The sequence below is a fragment of the Culex quinquefasciatus genome, chromosome 3 (genome assembly GCF_015732765.1).
Source record: "Culex quinquefasciatus strain JHB chromosome 3, VPISU_Cqui_1.0_pri_paternal, whole genome shotgun sequence".
Classification (NCBI taxonomy): Eukaryota; Metazoa; Arthropoda; class Insecta; order Diptera; family Culicidae; genus Culex; species Culex quinquefasciatus.
The window spans coordinates 82,926,214-82,948,565 of NC_051863.1; the positions used below are offsets into that span (position 1 = coordinate 82,926,214).

Below are 22,352 nucleotides of genomic sequence, written 5' to 3' on the forward strand. Positions count from 1 at the left end.
TCGACTACCCGAATTTCAACAATTGTGTCGAAAATAAGGCCCATTAATTTAACTTGCACATGCTACTTGCAGAACAAACTGCTGCTTAGCCTTAATACACATAGCTTCGTAATTGCAACACTGTAGGTTGTGAACTAAACACACAAACGTGCTTTAATCCAGCAGCAAAAAAAAAAAACTTACTGAAGCAACAAAACAACATGCATTACAAATGAAGCCGGTAGTGTACTTATAGTGGATACGTGTGACTTATGCTGACTCTGGTGGTTAAATGTATGCAAGTATTATTATTGATCGATGAAGAGTGTACCTCAATTACGATTGGTGGCAGTAAGTGAAAATGAAGGAAAATTTCGCCGAAAACACTGCGATTTGGCTTGTGAGTGAGAGCTAGTGCATAATTTGAGGTGGTTCGGCATGAGAAGAGTGATTCAAGTTTTATTTTGTTGAAACCTAGCCAATATCGATCGCGTTGACCAGGCAGTGTTGCAGAGTGTTGGGGGGTGTGGGTGGTTATAGCAAGGCCGTAAAATGGTTTCCCTGTCGGATGATTCCAATGGTGTGCAGAGAAAAAACAAATTTCTGCCGCAACTGGTTCGACGGCTGGGAATTGGCCGGAACAAGACCATCATCAAGCCGGGTACCGCACAGGATTCGGAAGATGAGGTGTGCCTGCGGAAAAAGATTGTGTCATTCGACGACGATGACGATGGGGTTGGTGACGAGGCAGTTGACCGTCCCACCAGTTTGCCGTTGTTGATCAGACACGGTGACAAAAGGCAATCGGTGGACGCTGGAAGGGAGGAAAAGGCAATTAGCTTGGGCAGCGAAGGAGCCGCCCGGTTGACGTCGATTCTTAAGCAACCTGGTTCGCAGGTGTACGTGGTCGAAGACGGACGTGAATTGTTCATCAGAGGAAAAGTGAACGGGAAACCGCTAGAAGAAGGCACCAACAGTTCCGGAAACGAATCATCTTCGTCTCCCTTCAGACGGGGCTCGTCCTTTCGTCAAAGTTTTAACTACCTCTTCAAACGAAATCGACTGAAATTAAAGGACCGGTCCTGCACCAGTGATAGCGATTCCAACGCCGTTCTCGAGCTAGACGAAGACAATAGTTGTGCCAACACGCCAAATAAACCTCTTTTGGATGCCTTCCTGCCGGAAAAGGTGCCTTCGAAACGTGCCAGTACGGGTGACATATTCGACGATATTGTGATACAGCTCAATGAAGATTTTGGAGTGAAGAACAAGGCAAAGTCCCATCGAAGAATGCATTCCGATTCGATGTACTTTAGTGTCGTATCCTCAGCTGCCACAGGCACCGATAGGTGAGTCGATATGTTAGTATTTACAAACATACATTCATAGTTTAAAAAATAGAAGCAACACATTTTGTTTAAAAAGAAGCAACAGGCACTTCATTTGCAGCTTACAAGCCACAGAGGAAGTATACACAAATCCGCTTATGGAAGCAAACAACGTCATATTTCTTTTCTTTTTTGCTATTCTGGTCGATATAATAAAGAGTTGAATTACGACACTTGACGACTAGTTCCGCTGACAGTTGTGTTACATGCAAACCTAAGTTTTACTCCTTCATAGATAAACGTGGGTGCGCTTGGTTCCTTATTCCCGAAAGGCGTCATCCATAAAGTATGTCACGCAAAAATCGGCCAATATAAATCCCCCTTCCCCCTATATCACAAAGTTCGTCATATGTTGCCAGACCACACCCCCTTGTTTTCGATGGGATTTTTTATAGTTTTTTATTTTTTAAACTCTCATAATTTTGGTATGTATGCCAATCTATATATCTAGAGTTTTTTTTGAAAAGGACCAATAAACCAAATTTTCAGTTTTTGCTTTTTGGGTGTTTTTCAATACCCCTGACTCAAGGCGGTTCTAAAAACACCCAAAAGCAAAAACTGGAAATTTGGTTTATTGGTCCTTTAAAAAAAAAACTCCAGATATATAAAATTTCGACGGTTTTGTTCGAACGCGAATCAGCTCAATACGGAGCGTCGGATCGAGGTGCTTTTTGTTACGTTGGGTTTGTATAAGCCCAAGGAAGGTTCTTACGCCAAAAAGTGGCAACTTTGGCCACTCTGGAACCGATTCCCGAAAATCTGCAGACTGTATGGGAAAAGCTGCGTAAAATCAAATTTTGATCACAGGAGGCTGAATAAGCAAACAAGCAAGAAACGTCAGGAAACCAAAAAAGGGCAGGACGAAGTTTGCCGGGAAGAGCTTGTTTTAACATAAAAAAATATTATAAGTTGTCTAAATATTCATTTGATAAACATTGCTTTTAAAAATTAGAAGAACTTGTCAAAAAATCAAACCATCCACGTTAACGACCCCGGGTCTTTTGTGGTTTCTATTGCAAGTTTCTGCTCGAACCTAGGAGTCCGAAGGATTGAATGGGGAGAGCACCCAAACCTCTTTCTACTCCAAGGAACCTTCCACCCCAGTGTTTGAACTGACGACCTTCGGATTGCGAGTCCAACCGCCGCCAGCGATTCCACCGAAGTAGGTTTGGTTTGGTGTGTTGTCTGTACTTATGGCATGGAGACGACTCCTACACCTGGAATGACTTAACGGCCTAACAACCAAGGCCGGGACCGACATTTTACTCCTTGTATCTAATAAGTTCAAAATATTAAAAGCAGTTTCTTTGAACACCCTGCTTTCAAAGCAATTATTTTTGTCAAGCAAGAATTTGCAAAATATTGAAGTTCCAGCTGAATAAAAAAATGTGACTATATATCAATTATAATGTGATACTCGAGGTGATAATTCTAAATAATTGTAAGCATATAATTATAGAAAAGAGGATTTAATTTAATTGTGTACATTTCGAATTAATATTATACAATCATAAAAAAAAACCTAGCGTGACGTCACAGTCTCGCAAACCCCCCTCCCCCCTTCGTCACATCTTGTCACACCTACGGTAACCCCCCCCCCCCACTCCCCCCCCTAAGAGCGTGCGTATTTTATGGATGAGGCCAAATTTACAATTTTATTTATTTGCAGAGAATCCATTAAAATTAAATCCGGTCGATTTGAGCATGTACAGGAAGCCCACATTCCTCATATCTTGACATAACTAAAGCGTTCACTGACATCAACTTCTATAATGTCGAGTTGTGTAGTCATTGTTTGAAAATTCAATACATTTCAAGGCTGTAATACTCAAATCTCGAACTATCAGTTTTTTTGCTTTCTATATCTCTATATTTGGTTTGTAAACCCTGATTTGCATTTCTGGGAAAAGAAAGAGAGCTCACCGTGTATGTACGGAAAAAGCAAAAAAGCAACAACACGATTCGAATGTGTGTATAATAACATGAAACCTGTCGGTAGTAGACCGGCTGGCAGTCATCGTCGTCTTCGTCGTCGTTGTGGTCATCATGCGTTTTATTTCTGTATTTGTTGAAGCACGTGCATCCACAACTCGACTTGGATTTGTCGGTCTTGGAAATCAGCCGTTAGCCTGCTCGCCAGAGTATAGTTTCATTCGATAGTGTGCAACGGACAGCAGCAGAGGTGGTCTCCGGTCCGTTCGCTCACCTTGCTAGCTAGTTTAGTGTTAGTGTTGTTGTCTGGTCCTAAGCGTTCCGATTAGTTTTACCTTTACTTGTTGTAGGCCGTCAGTAGGTTTTCGCGAGTTTACAGCTGAAAAACGGTTCTCCGGACTCGGTCGTCACTCGTTCGTTCTTCTGCCGAAGAGTAACGATTTTTTTCTGTGTTCAAATGTGGGAAATGTGGGAAAAAAGTGTAACAGTAAATAGCCACGTTAATGCTCTATTCCCCGGTGTCGTACTCTGCCCAGTGCGAGCTCAACATATCGATCAGGGAATTGTGTCAATGTGAAGTAATTCGGCGGTTTTGCACGTTGACTTTCGTCATTTGGGATCGGTTTCCCAAGCAGAGCACATTTTGTTAATTGGTGGTGCCAACACCAGTAGAAGCCATGTAAATTTGGTACGGTTTTGTGCAATATTGGATCAGTGGAAACCCCAAAGCGAAAATACTGTGGAAGTTCGATCTGAACACGACGACGCGTAGAAAGTGTTTATTTTTACGATTTCTTTCGTGTGTGTCAAAATATGTGTGCTCGTAAATATTCGAATTTGTCTTTTTTTTAAATTTCACATTTGAAGCAGCTCATAGCAAACCAATAGCAAACATCAAAAGTATTAAAAGTATCAAAAATATATTAAAATTTGTCTTTTTATATTGAGAGTAGTTTTATGTTTGCAGACTACTTTAATATTTTTCGTGATACAAATGTGGTATTTTATTCAAACAAATATCGCTAAATAATTTGATGATTCAGCGATTCAGCGTAATTTTAAATCTAAATATTATAACAACAGTGATATGTATATACTCCAACGAGTGTTGTGCGTGTTTTTTTTCTCGCCGAAAAATATCTTTTTGAAAGAAAAAACATAAACGTCTAAATATAAGTATGTTTCCTTTATTTGAAGGATTTTTGTTAAAAAAAAACACAATTATTTCATTTTCACAACTTTTCTTTCAAATGTGCATATGGGTAATTCTCCGCCAACTCACACAGCAGTTGCCCCGACCCCTCTACAATTTGCGTGAAACTTTGTCCTAAGGGGTAACTTTTGTCCCTGAACATGAACCCGAGGTCCGTTTTTTGATATCTCGTGACGGAGGGGCGTTACGACCCCTTTCATTATTGAGCAGAAAAAAAGGTGACCCAGAAGGGTATTTTTTTCATTTAGAACAAAATTTTTCATTTTAAAATTTCGTGTTTTTTTTAAATTTTTAGGGTTATTTTTTAGAGTGTAACAATGTTCCACAAAGTTGTAGAGCAGACAATTACAAAAATTTTGATATATCAACATAAGGGGTTTGCTTGTAACCATCACGAGTTATCGCGATTCTACGAAAAACAGTTTTGAAAAAGTTGGTCGTTGTCGATCATGGCCGATCATCGTCACCCGCGATAGACAAGGACGAAGAAACAAAGAGTAACTTTTTGAAAAAAAAAAAGATCTTAATATCGTAATAACTAGTGATGTTTATAAGCAAACCTCTTATGTTTATATATCAAAATTTTTGTAATTGTCTGCTCTACAACTTTGAAGCACATCAATACACTCTAAAAAATAATCCTACAAAGTTAGAAAAAACACGAAATTTTAAAATGTAGATTCGAAAAGTACATTAAATTTCCCTTAAATTGACATGTTCCTACATTTTTTAAAGTCGAGTAACGGAAATTGGTAGAGCTTTTAAAAGTTTTTTAGTGTTTTTTCGATGAAAAATAGTTTTTTTGGAATTCTAAGTACGCCATCAAATCGGGCGTCTAATTTTACATAAAAGTTCCTTTGACACCTAATTTCGATCTCATCACCGTTTCAGGCTGCAAATTATTGAAAAACACCTCTATTTTCGCTTGTTCAAAAATGAAAGGGGTCGTACCTCCGTCATGAGATATCAAAAAACGGGCCTCGGATTCGTGATCAGGGACAAAAGTTCCCTCTTAGTACAAAGTTTCTCGCAAATCGAAGAGGGGTCGGGGCAACTTTTCTCGATTTCGTGTGAGTTGGTAGAGAATTACCCATATGAAATCAAGTTTTAATGAATTACCTAAAGAAATCTTTATTTCAGCTGAGCACAATTCCATTAACTTTTGTATATAGTTTTTTAAAGAAATCAATTTTGACTTTTATTAAAACTTATCACTTATCATGCATTACAGTATGGCCCATAAAAAATGCGACATTGTTAATAGGTGTAAATCAGGACTATTTTTACTATTTGTGATGTATGTAGCATGTGTACATGTTAAATAGGTTCAAAACAAACAATCAATGCCTTTAAAACCATTCCCTTAGCATAAAATAAGTTACAGCTCATTGAAATTTATAATTTTCCAATTTGCTCTACGCCCAGGCCATATAAAGAAAAACATACTTTTTTCATGTTGGTCGATCTGGATAGCCTATTATGGTATTTTTATGCACCCAAAACTGGCAGCGCTAGTCCGAGAGAATGATTGTTTCGAGTCGAGAGAATTGTGGTACCATTCACGGACGCAGAGAACACAGCTCGAGATGGGCGATAGAACTATTCTCTTGAGGTTCATTTGCAGACTTACCTTTTGACGGGTGCGACAACGGTTTGCTATGATACCGGTTTTTCTATGCGCACCATTTCTCGTCACGACCCAAAACCCGACACAACTCGGTAGCTTGATCGGTGCACCAAACCGAAGTTTGGTGTGACGGCGGTGTGGATCGGGTACACAAAACTGACATGGTTTCTGCGCCTACCACACGGGAGAAGTTTGGAACTCTTGATGCCTTGCAAGCCAACTGAACTCAACAGTTCTTAATGGTGTGGTTGTCAAAGGCAGTGCATTAGTATTTTAAAGGTTCTTGGTTCGAATCTCGACAGTTATTATTTTATTTTTTGAATGTTTTTTATTTGTTTAGAATAGTTTGTTAGGAATAGAATTTCGTAGTGTCATGAAATATAAACTTTAACTTCTCGTGCATATAATCCTGAAATAGGCATTTTCACTTAAATCTGCCTGCATAATATGGAACGTTTTTTCTATTCCACTACAAAAATCCATTCAATTTTCTAACTCTTTGACTAAAGCGTCGCAGGTTCGAAGAAGTTACTTAAAAAATGTATATAATCAGTAATTTTGACAGCAAATATTGAAAAAAATCCTCAAAAATATTTGTACCCAGGATTGAACCAGGAACCTCGTGGTAAAAGGACGGAGACAACAACCGCCACGCCATCCCGAAGTTGTGAATGATGGCTGGCAAACCTCAATCAAAACAATGTCGCCTCCGGTTTACTTGGATCAACCATATGTTGAGTTGCATCCTTGGTATACAATTTGGTGCACCGGTGGTGTACCAAGGTGCTTTCGGTACAGTTGCTATGGTGTGACAACAAACAGCTCGGTTTGGTTTCTAGAGTGACACGAAAACCGCACCACGGCGCACCAGATCTTGGTGTTCAGTGAAGCCTGTTCATTTGCAAAAAAAAGTTCATCCGTCAAACAAAAAACCAAAAGTGTCGACAACGGGAATCGAACCAGAGACCTTTGACAAACCAATCCAATGACTTAGCTGCCTCGGCCACCACAGCTAGGTGACCAAGGAGAAGTCAGAAGTCGATGTATGACACTTGTTGGAGATTTATTGATTCAACTAACGAATGAACTCATTTGTTATGATGGTGTGAGTTGGTACCGTTATTCTATCGATTTTGGCACTGAGCCCTCAATAAATTTTGAGAGAACGATTATCTCGACTCTGAATTTTGGGTGTGGACTAAAAAGTATACAGCCTTCAAGGTTACTGTTTTTGAGAGTTGTAAGAGTTAGTTCCACCGAATTTTACGCATTCTATTTACCAGTTATAGTAAAATAGTGAACTTTTCAAAAATATCCCGATTCTGAAAATGCATCAATTTTTGGTATTTTTTGGAGCCTACAATGTTTCAACGAAAAAAACAAATGCTACTAATGATGGTAATTGATACTAACAGATGCTCTGATGTGACTTTTAACAATATAGAGCCGCTGGGCACGCTTTTGAGCCATCGACAACGGTTTTAAGTTATTGATTTATTTTGACAGAATCACACAAAATAATAACCAAAATGGCATTTTTCACACAAATTACCAATTTTAACAAAATTAAAAAAAAAAACTTTCTTGATTGGGCGTTATTAAGAAGGACTTCTAATGATGCTTTCGGTACATTGTTGGATATTTTAAACTGTTTCGATTTTGAAATATAAATTATTTAATTAGGGTTAATATTGTTCCAAAAACACAGTCATAGTTGTAGACCGCCTGTACACAGTTTTGATGAACTGCAAAAAATTATCATGACGATATCTTCAAAACATTATAAACTAACACCATAATACATAAACAATCAGATTGTTAAATAAATTTAAGAATGGCACCATTTTTTCTGTGAAAAAATGCACATGTCGCATTTTTTTATGGGCCATACTGTACATGAGGACAGTTAAAACAATCTCCAGAGAGTTTACAAAAATTTGAAAAAAATATGTGTGTCAGTGGTTTCAACATTTAAAATAAAAGTTGTTGTGAAACACACGTTAACAGATGTTTTACATTTTTAATTATTCAAATATCTGGGTTCAATCTAGGTTTTTTTTGCAAGAGAATCTATATGCAGAAGAAAAGAAATCGATAAAAAAAATTAGCAAACAAATGTAAACTTTTTACTCGTGGAGCATTTATCGCATCAGGAAGGAGCAGCAGGTTATTGTTTTGCTTGGTCTCACCCTTGAACTGTTTACGTGAGCTGAGAGGTGGAGAAAAAAGATTCAATCGTGTAGATACTTGCACATACAGCAGCTCTGTAATTACTTATATACACATTGTGGTACGAGAACGGATGGTATTGATGAGTGAAAGTTGCTGCATCTTCTCCGTCAAAAAATAGCCCGTCTTTGTCGTAGCTAATCGGATTGTAACTTAACTCTTCTATTGCTCTTTCATGTAATTACAAGTATTTTACTTATTAGTTTAACATAAATTATCCAAGGCACAAGTAAATAACAAAACAGTTAAATTATTAGATTTTTTATGCATTTGTTTGTTATTTCTGCAACGAAATTATAGATTCATCTATTTTATGCAAATTTTGCAAGTTATGAGCAATTAGTTATAAACAAACAAGTATTAACTATCTAACATTTCATTAAATAAAAAAAACAGTGGGTATTTTCAGAAAATCTAGCTAATGTAATTAAAATTAAAACATTTTAAAAGACACATAAGAGGAATCACCTAAATGAGTTTAAAAAACTTAAATTTAAAATTTATTTTGTTGAAAGCAGAACTAGATTTGATAGACTTGGATTGTTGGATTATGATTTCATACACATTACTAGAGTTTCAACCCTCTGCTGTGGGATTTGCTCTACGGTTTGAACATTTTTTACATCTGTCGCCTCTATCTACCGCGCAAGAGCTGGGTGGAGCTCAGACGATTGAGTGATAAATTATGCACACTATTTTGAAAAATTCATTCACACAGTAGTAACTGTCCGCATGCATTAGTGAACCAGCAAAAACAAAAAAAAGAGAAAGAAACACCGAAATTCTACGAACCACCTCGAACTGTGATAAAAGCTTGTGATGGAGGAAAGTGTATAAGTAAAAGATGATATTAATTTTGTGAGGAAAAACAGAATTGCTTATTCATAAGTTGGCGCCTTGCTATCGTGGACATTTACTATGGTACAACAGGTTGTACATGGTCAAGTGTTGCTTGTGTTTGTGGTTTCTGTACCGGAGCAGTTTAGTAGTGGCGTGCTGATGTACTGGACAACATTATCATAATTCTGTGCAGAGGACTTTCTACTTGGGTCACTTACAAGAGTTGCACGTTGATGAGTAGAAACGAAAGCGAACGGCAGCGAGAAAAGGAAAATCGCATGAAAGACTCGTTTTACGGCCAGTCAAAATTTTTCCAACCATGCTGTGTCTCGTGCAAGGTATTACCGGAACGATACCCAGCGACAGAAATAGCAAAATTAATTCATCGGATGGATCGTCCACGGAAATACTCGATAGTAATCTCATCGGTGGCGGTTGCAGAAACAACATCAACAGCAACAGCAACAACAAATGGGGCATGTTACGAAAATCTAGGTATTTATAGTGTTGAAATCATAAATGTTTTCCGCGACAACATCGAGCTCATTATCCGTTGCTCAAGATTCTCGGAGTTGCTGTGGGCAACGAATTGTATTGCGACTGCAAACTGCGTAATAAGTTCAGAATGTCAATCGGTTTGACTTCAGGAGAAATTAGAAAAGTATATTTGTTTTTATTGCAAATATCAGCATTTGCTAATATATTTTAGAGAGTTTTGAGAATATTTTAATTATACAATTTACATTTCTTATGTTTGAAAATAACTTAATACATTTTTAACTCGCTGTGCATATTTTTAAAAGGTGGGTGCACTATGGGCCATAAAATTAAATTGAACACAAAAAAAAACACAATCACACGTATACATTTTTTTTCAAATAATGTATCATTACTTTCAAAAGCTCTGTAATTCTTCACGGTGTCTGATAAGCTTTGCATGTAGTGAATATTTTTTGGAAAATGAATGGTTCAGGATATGCCCTAGGCTAGCGTTAGGCACATTGTTGTGATTGGTTAAATGTTTATGCCAGATTTCATTTCCAGTTTTGAGATATTGACGAATTCGACGACATCATCTATCAAATTTGAGCACAATCTATAAGCAAACAAAGAAAAAAAAATGTAAAATCGCATACAAAAGCATGTACATCACCTTTGTGAGGAAAGAAACTGAAAATTACTCGCTGCATGTACACTCAAACCCCGAAGGTTTGACACCAACTGTTGTCAAACGAACGACCCCTTTTTAGTTTGACACCCCTTTTACACGGAGTTCACAAACACTACCAAATGTTTGTTTTGATAGTGTGCGTGAGTGCCGTGTAGAAAGTGACAGTTCGTCACTTTTTAGTTTGTCAAACCAACGGGGTACAAACTAAAAAGTGTCAAACGAAAAAGTGACCAACCACCGGGTTGAGTGTACTATTCAGCACCATCAGAGAGGGCTAGCGCCCACAAGATCCTCTGTAATTACTCTTAGCTTTAAGTAAAATGTAATTACAAAAGCCAACTCGGCCCTAACCAGGTCCCAGCACCGAAAAGAACCTAATAAAAATAATTTTATGAAAAAAGTGGGCTAGCGCCTAAGCCCGCTCGGCTGTTAGACAGATGGAGTATTGGAAGACGCCTATATGAGTCTGACATTTCTAATATTGCATAAAATATCATAAAGTATTGCAATATTTATTTTACACGCAGCTGAATTACTACTTTTTATTGCTGTGCAATGAAATTTCTTGATTAAAGTCCTTTATGACACAAAGTATTTTGTTTGATGTTCTAGGGACAGCGTTTGAATCGTCAAAACACAGTTGCTTTTTTTATTTTTCAATATTTTTAATTAAAAGAATAAAATTATCTGAAATATACTCTGTCAAAACTCCGTCTTCTAGGACCAAAACAAAGTCCAGGTTATATTGGCGCTCAGTATCGTTTTCTCAAAAAATGTCAAAAATTGTTATGTTATATTATTATCTCATCGAATACAATAAAAATTGGCAGCCTATTTTGAAAAAAAAAACCAAATTTTTTTTTTAATTTTATTACTTTATGTCCTAGCCTACATTCTGACTGTTAAAAAAAATATGTTTATGCCTAATAAGCAATCGTGTTTGAATGATGCTGGATAATCTGGAATGTTCCTTGAAATTCACTAAAACCAAGTACACCAACGAGAAGAGCAACTTTTTGTGAACATTTCTGTTTATTTTAACTTTTATCAAAAGTTATGCTATTCCTTTTACAAGCATTTAAAAAAAATATTTCAAAAATGCATTCTAATCAGTCGAGAGTATTGGGCCATGCCCATTTTTCTATTTTCAGCTTAGTTCTTTTTCTTTCAGCGCTCTTTTGGGTCTGCTTAGTGCTGCCAAATTGATGAAATTTTAAGCGAACACTCACGAAAATTAGCATTCATAGCGAAAGTTTCCTGGCAGCACTTGCTCACTCCAACAGGCGCTGCACCAGAATGTTGGTGGTGTTGGTGGCCACCCTTTGTTCTTTATTTGCCTTCGCTCCTCGCTCGGTTTTCTTCAGCCTTCGATTGGAACGGGTATTCAAAATTCATACGCCTGAAGACTTAGCGCGTTTGTTTTTTTTATGGTGCTTGCAAATCATTTGCATTTTCGGGATTATTTTTCAAGTTAGTGACTAACTAATGTGCAAAAGAACACGTTGCCGGTAGTTGGAAGCAATTTTATATCTTAAGCGCTTTGAAAACGTTAGAAAACGTTAGATCTTGTGTGTGGATGTGTGTGCCACCAAAATGATGAAAAAATGGTCTCGCAAAATAGAAATTATGATCAAAAGTGCATTAAATTTAATCTTTTTGGGCAGTAAATGGCATATATTTGCGTGCTTACTCGGTACTGTTGCTGGTATGTTTATAGCCTAAATAGTATTTTTGGAGCTTTAATCGAGCATAAGATAGGTGTTTGATTAGAAAGGGTATATTTCCCCTTCTTCACGTTTTCGTAAATCGACTTTTATTTATTTCGATAGAACTTTGGCCATTGATTCTTGAACATTCCTTCTTGAATTGACAAAAATTGCTTTTTTTCAAGAGTTCCAAAATCCATTTACCCACATAAAACCACACCAGCCCTAATGTTAAAAAGTAAATATTATGATCGGATTACTAGACGAGTACCTGGTACCACCTGGCAGGTAAATCGAGCAGGCCTGGTTCTCCAGTTGAGAATCGCTGCTCTAAATTATATCATAAATTTAAAAATAAAACAAAGGGGTTAACTTTGGGGACTCGTGGTGTAGGGGTAAGCATGGTTGCCTCTCACCGGCCTGGGTTTGATTCCAGACGGTCCCGGTGGCAAATTTTGAGACGAGATTTGTCTGATCACGCTTTCCGTCGGACGGGGAAGTAAATGTTGGCCCCGGTCTATCCTAGAGGTTAGGTCGTTAGCTCAGTCCAGGTGTAGGAGTCGTCTCCCTGGGTCCTGTCTCGGAGGAATCGGTGGTAGGCAGTTGAACTCACAGTCCCAAGGTTGTAAGTTCGAATCCCGGGGTGGATGGAAGCTAAGATGTTAAAAAAAGGTTTGCAATTGCCTCAACAATCAATCCTTCGGACACTTAGTTTCGAGTAGAAATCTCGCAATCATGAACGCCCAGGTAATGCTGTAGAGCGAATAAGTTGATTTTTTTATTTGAAACTTTGTCAAAATCAAGTTTTTGCTGTAGAATGTTGAATAAAAAAATCCGTGTAACCATTTTATATGACAAGCCCTAATCGGTCTTTTATATGTTTTTCATATGTTTTCATTCTTAAAAACACCATACGTCTCCAGCAAAGACGCTGGTCTTATGCAGACGCATGGTGTTTGAAGTATGATTTTTCCGAATTCATTTTTAAAAAACTTTACTTTTACTTATGTTATGTATTGTAGCCGCCACTGTTTATTAAGTACAGAGATAATTATTTTGAAAATATAAAGAATAATAAATCGGTGTTATATTGCATTAAGCAAATTAGATTTTTGCTCAGCAATTATTTACAAATAATTCATGTTGTTCTCTATATATGTCCGTTTCAGATCTACAAGCAGCGTTGGTATAGGCTGTCGTCCACTTCCAATTTCCACAACCATCGAGCCGTTGAGTTCCGATGTGCTGCAGCTCCAGAACAACAGTCAGTTGTCGCGTAGCCCAAGTCACACCTCCACAGGAAAGAGTGATCAAAAGTGAGTAAATTGCCGGGTTATCTCTACACCAACGTCGGATTTAGAGCCTAACGTCTATTTACAAATCTGGTAGCAACGCAAAATACTGCGCCCAGATACCAAGCTTCTAGCTTCCCGTGGCGTTCATCAAAAAATCGTCATAAAATCTGCCAGGTGTTCAAATGCTCTATCAGAGAAACACTTGTGTGTCACTAGACGATAGTAGATAGGAGGACCAACCTTTTTTTGTTTTCTTGTTCTGCTCGATTACCCACTGATAACGGCCCGGATAGGCATACAAACCAGATGTTCACAATTGTTCTGGGAGTTTAATCAGGTGGGGAGAGTGAATGTGTGCTGCTTTATTTTTTTGTACTGGCTGACGCAATTCAATTCTAGCGCATCAATCAGCAGCTCTAACCCGTATTGCGGTGTACACTGTAGAGCAAAATTTATTGAAAAGACGCATTTTTAAATAACTTTTTTTGTTCAACTCTGATGTTTAGCTTATCTCATGGCAATACAAAGAAGCGTAAAGTTGAAACAATAATGTGGATTGTCTTTCATTTCCTTTGCATCTAATCGTATCAAGTAACGTAGGGTTCAAAACCAAACTTGGTTACACAGTGTCTATGCTTGATTTAATAGGCGATGATGTATAGCACAATTGATAAGCTCTATCTTATCAGTCTGAGGGGAACTTCCTGAGAGCGTGCTCTGCGGCTGAAAATCATAACTTTTGACCAGCAACGTCAGTAGTGAGCTTTGGGAATCAGTTTCAGTGCTACTTTCACAGTTAGTAGTTTGGTTTAATTGTGTTTCAATTTACGGTTTAGCCGAATTACGAATCCGAGTTTTGTGCGTTTTTTGAAAAGGCAATTCGCACACTGACGAGTGTGAACAGAGTTGTAAACAACTGAGCTAGCAAAAACAAAAACCGCTCGCCCAGCGTATCATGTGATGAACGTGTAAATATCAGAAGAAATGTTTACTCAAGAATAAAAGTTATGTTTGTGAAAATACACCGCTAAACACAACTGATGAACAAGACGTGAACTTTCTGCGTCGTCGTGAGGGCTAGTTTAAATGTGTGAGAAGAAAAGCGGAGAATTTATTTCAGTGTATGCTATAGAATCTGCACAGCATCCGTAAACAAACCTTTGATATTGCGGTGATTTGCAAAGCGATTATCTTTTGTAAACAATTTACTGGGTAGTTGTTGTTGAAGTGTGTAATAAATCGAGGTTATCACTTACGTTTAACACTCTACTACCCAATTTTTTCGATTATTTTTATTTTTCCCGTGTTCAGGAGGTCATGTAGAGCAACTTGTGTTTACATAAAAACTTTACTTCTCTAGTTTTATCTATTTCTTATTTCATTTTTAGTTTAGTTTTAATTTGCATTTATCTAGTTATGTTTATGTTTGTTTTCGGAAGTACCGTCAGTGGGGGTGACTATGGGTCAAAAAACGATACACCTCTCGTATTTTCTTAATAACAAAAACAATTTAAATAACATGGAAAATCTTTCAACGTAGATTTGTTCTTAGATAGTTTACTAACATTTTCCCAAAATATGGTGGATTTTGATGAACACTACCTTAAATGCCAATTGTTTGAAAATTGACCCAATCTCACCCCTTAGAGGGGGTGTCAATGGGTCAAATGAAACTAAAATGATTCTCAAATACAACGATATGGTAACAACAAGTCATGCAACAGTGTTTCTTGTTCGAGGGAATCGTATTAACACGCTACAATGTTTGAAGTGGAGATTTTCAAACATTTGGGTAGTTTTCGAGCAATTCTTACAAACATATTAGAGAAATGATTTTTCGAGAGGTCATTTTTGGCCAAAAACGTACCCCAACTTTAGACATCTGCCAAAATAACAGGATTTGTTCTAGGAATGAGATTTTTTCAGCGAAGTCATCTTAAGATGTCCCCTACACAACCCTTTCAAAAGAATTCATTTTCATTGAGAAGAACCTGAGAAATGGTAAAATCCGTAAAAAATCACTTTGACCCAATCTCACCCCCCAGACCCAATGTCACCCCCACTGACGGTATTTGGCCTATTCAACCACCTCCTATCATTACATTTTGCCTATCATATTTTTTATGTTTTTACTGTAACTTTTTCAATTTTCTGCATCTTTTCACATTTTCTGCTATAAAATGGCACCATTATCATTTAAATTGTAAATAAATGCGTAGAGGCATAGTCTGGGGCACTAGAAAAATTACTGCATACTTCTTTTTACTTTAAGTACCTATTCGAAATGTTAGTAAAAACATAGCCAGAGTTGACCCCTAATAAAGACATTTTTAAAAACATTGGCGAAGTCACATTAAGTAAAACTTCCAATTTTCTACATTTCATTTTCTGAAATCATAAGAGTTCTTCTTTCCAATGCTTTTTAAAGTTCAAAAATTGGTTGAAAAATGTTTTTTTTTGCGATTTTTTTAGGTGTAGGGGGTTAAATTATTTGAATTGAAGGAATATTTTAAACTCTCAAATTATCAAAACATTGTTAATGTTAAACAGATTATGGCTTTTTCTGTAAAGGCTTGTTCCGTTGGACGTACCGAGCCCAAATATGTATGAGCGTGATTGGACGTAACAGGAGCTGGCGCTTTGCAAATTAATGATTTATCAAAAAAGCTCATTTTTGAGGTATTTTGCCACCTGGTATTCTGGTATTGCGATACTAAACCTCAAATATGATCGAACGAAAACTCGAGCATCCCAAGCAAAGTACTTTTGTTATGCAATTTTGTATGAGAAAAGACACTATTTCTGTTGTAGCCATTTTGAACACAAGTATGGTTTTGAAGTTTAATGCTTTTCGGAGCCTTTGTAGGAACAGGCTCTTCAATGTTTGGTCTAGTAAGAATTATATGAAACATTTTCCAATTGTGCTAATGTTTATGCTTTTGACAAGTTAATCACCATTTTGTAATTTCGATGCTTTGCAATAAGCTTGCTGGGATTTTTACCTAGTTAGCATAAGAGATCACAAAGGCATCGATTTGTGATTCCATCGCTACTACATAAATTAAATTATAAACAACAATTTTCGACGGTTATAGCAATCAAATATTGTGACATGGATTGTAATATGCATAAGCGTCTCCGATGTTTAAAACTGGCCTGACAGCCAAAACTTTGGCCATCTCTGATGTTGAAGGCTTCAATAAAGATTGAATATAAGTTTTAATTCCTGAAACATTGATTTCATTCGATTATGGACTGTATTTTTTTGATATACTCAGCGGAGTTAGTACACTATTGACTACTAACGTACAATTTCGATAGGTAGAGAAAATATGGGAATAGGTAAAGCAATAAAACAAAGTTAAGTGTTAGCCTGAGATTTTTTTGGCATCAACACTCCAGATGGAATCTACTGTGTGACCGTTGCAGTGAGTGCTAACAATTGTGTGTGGACAATCGTCTTTAGCAAGCAAACAGTTTTTTTGTGCGATCACCATGCCGATGACTCCAGCCCATTCCACGCCCAATATTGCGCTTGAAGATAGCAGTGATGCCGAGGGGGTGGTTTTCCGTAGGAAGCATACTGCTTTCTATTATGGGTGAGTGACACATTTTGGACCTTGTGCAAACTATTCTGTGATAATGAACTGCACCAACAGTGTTATATTGAGTCTCAGACGTACGTTGTGATTGCATTTCATGTATAGAGATGGGGGGGGGAGCTTTACGTGTGATCATCACGTTTGAATATGTCATTAGCGAGAGATAATAGTGTTAAGTGTTTGTGAAATCGCTCGAATTGACTTTTAATTCACGTGTCACGCGTCAACGTGCTAAATAGTTGGGCAAATTGCAAAAGCTTAATTGAAAATATTTTTCTCCGGGATGAGAAACAAAGGTATTTTGCATGTTTGGTTGCGATGATGAAGACGATCAAAAGAAGTTTGTAAGTTGTGATTGAATTCTAAGAAGTTTCACTACGTAATCGAATCGGCTTGACCTTATTACCATGCCAATTGAAGAAATGCAAATCATGTTATAAAAGGGTAGCGGCGTTTGTATTGGATCGGAATAACAACTTAAATAGTGGCACAATGTCACACTATAGAATCATTCATCACATTCCCTTTCCATATTGCTTACAACGCTCCGGCGTAACTACACCTCTACGTTGTACGTTCATTTGTTTGATCGATTCCGGTGTGTGTTTTTGTCTCCGATTTCTTTTCAGATCTTTAAAATCCCTCACGTCTTCACCGCTGGCGGTAGCACCGACGATAAGAAGTTCCAGCCCACATCCGTCAAAATCGGTCACCAAAAATGACTCCAGTGAAAAGCCGGAAAAGCCAGAGAAAGAGAAGAAGAAAAAAGAGTTCAACAGTTCCCGCCAGAAGAAGTTCTCCCGGCATTTTATCCAAGTGGAGGACGAGAAAGTGTTGAACTGTGAGTTGAATAACTATAAAATGTTTTGAAATACTGGAGCAGCCTCCAATGCTTTTTTGTTGAAAAATAATTGTTATCTTGATAGACCTATTTGCATTTTTTTTATCTAAAAATTTACAGACTTTTCTTGCGCTTTGGTCAGTGACATTCTGTTGCAAGGTCACCTCTACATCACGCAGAATTACTTTGCATTTTACTCCAACGTGTTTGGATATGTAACAAAGGTGAGCATTTGTTCGGTAATGGCGTGCCAACAGATAAGTAACTCTACTCCATTTTAGCTTTTGATTCCCACGGTGTCGGTGATCAAAATCTCCAAGGAAAAGACCGCCAAAATGTTCCCGAACGCGGTCGGTGTGACTACATGTGACGATCGTCACGTGTTTGGTAGCTTTATGAGCCGCGAGGCCGCCTACCGGTTGATGTGCAGCGTGTGGCGTCCGGTGGCCCCGGCGGAAATATTGGAACCGACCGCACAGAAGGTTCCCGACGTCGAAGTGTCCGAGTGTTCGGTCGAGGACGACAGCAGCTGCTCAATTAGTGGTAACGAAAGTTCTTCCCATGTGAAAGATAAAAAGTCTGACTTAGTTGATTCGGGTGACTCGACTAACGATAAGCTGACGGTAACAGATGGCACCAAGCGATCCCACGACGGTGAGTTACGCACTTTGCGCGCATGTGGACGGGCTGACTCATCGTTTGGGATTTTTTTCTCTGTATCATTTCAGTCACCAAAAGTATTAAATCGGTGCAGAAGGAAATTATCATCAAGTCTCCGGTGGCGTTGCTCACACCCGGAGTGATCCTGAAGGCGGCAGCTTCGGCCAATATCGGTCTCAAAGAGAAATCCAACTGTAGTGATACCCTCTATCAGAACACTAGCAGCAGTAGTAATGACGATAGTATGCTAACAAGACTTAGAAACAGGCTACAGAAAATCTTTCCCTCCGATTTTGGTGTTATACACGTAGGAATAATTTTAGCAATAGGATTAGCTCTGTTTTCCTGTTTTCTCATGTACAAAATACACTACCTGCAGACCCGGATGTACAGTTTCAACGACTTGCGTTGGGTAAGTCTTCAAACTGTTGTATAAACACGAATGACTTTTAAAATTATTTTTTTCTTCAGGGCGAGAACGATAATATGGATGTTTACGCTGAAGTTTTACGGTGGCAGAAACAAATGCAGGACAAAAGCACGGAGGAGGCTCAAATAGTTCTTAATTCTAATTTAGAGCAAATTGCTAAGGTAGAGCTACTTTCGTTTTTAAGTATTTTTCTTGTTTTATTGAGTTGTGCTGCCTTGATTAAAAAGAACATCAGATGGGTATTAAAATTGAGGTAACATTAAGTCTGTTAATTTGGGGGTATTCATTATCCACATTAATGACCAAAACTTTATTCCGATTTTTAAGAATGTTTTAAGGACGTTATGAATGGTAACGGCGTTATGCCCGTCTGAAAAGTCATAAGCAAAACAGCTTTTACGCGGTACCAACATTGTAAAATAGTGTCGCTGTCAATCGTACCACATTTTTCTGATGTTGAGTACGCGGTAGCGTTACGCGTATTGTCTCGTAGATTTATCTTAAACCATACAATATTTTGGCATGCTTCGAAAAGCGTTCTGTAGATCTGAACAAAATCTATCAATTGCTTTTAAAAGATTGCAAAAATGTTGCGTCGTTCCAGAGAAATTGACAAATTAGAAAACGTATCGCGTTAAAAGAGGTTTCACTATATTACACTAGTATCACGAGATTTTGACTATTCAGGTAGGTATAACGCCGTTACCATCCGTTACCATTTATATCGTCATCGCATACATGTTCAACTGATCGCTGTTTATGTGTTAAAAGTTGTTTTTTCCTTATTTTGTTATCGTAAGCTCGTAAGATCTTTGATCCTGACACCGTCAAGTCGGCATACCTCCCTACTGATTTTTCCTTCCATCTTCTCATTCAGGTACGCAAAAGTTTGGAAACATTGTCAGTTCTATTGCACGATTCCTCCAAAAGTATGGTGTGGCGAGTGGCAACCCCGATGTGGGCAACGTGGTTCTGGAGAGTACATCCGAATATACGACGTAACAAACAAAGTAACAAACAGTGCATCGTAGTGTTTGTGTGCTTCAAAAAGCAAAAAAAAAAGTAATACAAGCTGCAAGTAGAATAGTTTTGCTATCATCTTTAACTTATAATCGTGATATTTATTTTTAAGTATTTATTCGCGAAAGCTAGGTTGCATTTAAGAACAAAAATTAACAAAAGCAAAATGTGTGCGCTGGATCGATCACAGAACCAGCCAAAATAGTTAACAGACAGAAAGACAGTTCAACACAAATCAACATTAAAAATTAAACAAATTGTTAGTCATTAGTTCCTTTAGGCCTATCCACACGTGCTAAAGTTTAGGACGATTACTCCGTACTCCCAGCATAGCTGAACTTTGATCATGGCTCTGAAATAATCGATATCGCAGTTGTCAAAAGCTAGCTAGTCACAGCAGAAGAGAAGAGACAACGGACATAGTCCACCCAGGTTTAGGATGGCAACGTTTTGGACTTTTAGTAATATTTCAAACAGCTTTGAGATTACAAGGAGTGAGCAATAGTTTTCGCTGTGGTTCATCAAGTGGCGCTGAAAAGTTCTCATAAATTAGGCCTTTTGTGTAAAGTAAATTAATACAAAACAAATGTTATACGTCTAGTGAAATAGTTCGTTTAAAAATGTTTTGAGAAATTATTGTTATGGACTCATAACAAGACCGGAGGCATATTGTTACATTGATAATTTCGGTGGATTATTCTGAAATATTTCATCTGCCAAATTCTACATCACGTGTCATTTTTATGTTGAACCCCGGCAAAAATTTCACCGACATGGCATGTTGTAGTTGACAGAATAAAGTTTTAAAAATTTCCACCAACATTATCAGTTTAGTAATATGCCTTGGTAGTTTTCCTTTAACTGAGCTTTTTAAATTGAGTTATTTTCCTTGCCGATAACTTTTCATGAACTAATAGGAATCCACAGACGTGCAACAAGCCTGTCAAAAAACGGTTTGATTAAATTGAAACTGCATTTTTCACACATGTAATGCCAAACTGCTGCTCCTTTTTCGTTGACGAATGTGTCTGTGATAGAGAAATGAAGAGTGGAGAATCAAAAGAATGGGCGACCTTTTTTCAGAAGCAATATGTCAACAATATCAGTACATTACAACAAAATAAAATAAATAACTTTACGGTCACAGTTTTCTAACGGGAGTAGGTAAATACCGTACTTTGCTGGTTTAAGTTTGATTATGCTTTGTTATAACTTGGGATGATTTTCTTTTGTTTATTTTTAGAAATATCTGAAATACACAGAAATGCATTTGAGTAATAAAACTGAAATTTTATTCATCCGAAAGCAAATCGTCGAAATCTTACTAGTACGATTGTCTGCTAGGCTGCTAGCAAAACAATCCACTTTAAAGCGATATACGCACATCGGAAGGTGGTGGTGGTAGTTGATTTATTTCAGGCAGCTTTAACATGTTTGTCATTCGCTGCCTTCACATCGGAAGGAACCGGTCAAGAAAAATTTCAAATGGGCAGCAGCGGCAGCGAAAGCAAGCCAGAGAGGGTGAAGAAAATCCCCAAGAAAACGCTCCATCTCCTTTGTTCTGCTGTTCTTAAAGCTGTTTATTGACCATCGGATCTCTATACTAGCCTTAGCACTGGAACGCCCAACGCATGTCCAACTTACACGGACGAATAAGCCTCCCAAAAATGGTGGCCTTGGGCGTTGGAATGTTAATGACCCCCGGATCTTTTGTGGTCTCTGTTGCAAGTTTCTGCTCATTTTTAGGCGTCCGAAGGTTATGTGTGGTGAGTCACCCAAAACCTCTTTTACGCAAATGGACCGACGTTTTACTTCACCATCCGATAGAAGGCTAGGAGGATAAGCCGGGCATCGCACCCGCGACCCATAGCAATTAAGCGATCGGCAGCCGTAGCCGCTAACCACCGCGCCACGAGGCCCTTCCTGCTAGGCTACTATCAGTTATCAAAAGTTGTTTAAGATGAATTTGGACTTATAGTTTACGCAACTTCGTTCTGTCAAACGATGCAAGCCGATGAAATGTCCGATAGTTTGACAAGATAACAACGGTGCATGCGTATTGGTCAAATGTACCGAAGATGTCACAGGTTCTGTTCATGCTATAGAGCCTTATGACGTTTCGCGTACGCACACTAGCGCACCGGACAAAATTTAACCTCAATCTTTTGTGTACGTACACGCAATACATGCACACGTAGAAACCTCTATTCTCAGCTTATGGTACGTTCGTTTGATGGCTAGTTCCACACTGAGTGCCGCACTCAGAGCTGTCAAAGTGTTTCTTTGAAGAAGCTCGCGCTAGTTCCGCACGAGTTTCGCCGCCATCTTGGAACTGAAAAAAACAAAAGAAACCGAAATCACCGAGGGGATAATGGATGCAAAAATAATCTTCAACAAATAAAACAAACTTTTTTCTAAC

General features: G+C 38.0%; 1 protein-coding gene across 1 annotated transcript; it reads left to right on the forward strand.

Moving 5' to 3' along the window:
• The first annotated feature begins 126 nt into the window (after positions 1-126).
• LOC6034002 lies at positions 127-21,216 on the forward strand. The gene is made up of 8 exons (XM_038261662.1): positions 127-1,328; positions 13,255-13,401; positions 17,612-17,823; positions 17,944-18,047; positions 18,105-18,477; positions 18,552-18,895; positions 18,955-19,074; positions 19,791-21,216. The coding sequence occupies exons 1-8, from the start codon at positions 532-534 to the stop codon at positions 19,977-19,979; spliced, it is 2,286 nt and encodes a 761-aa protein (XP_038117590.1). The 5' UTR covers positions 127-531; the 3' UTR covers positions 19,980-21,216.
• The last annotated feature ends 1,136 nt before the right edge of the window (positions 21,217-22,352 follow it).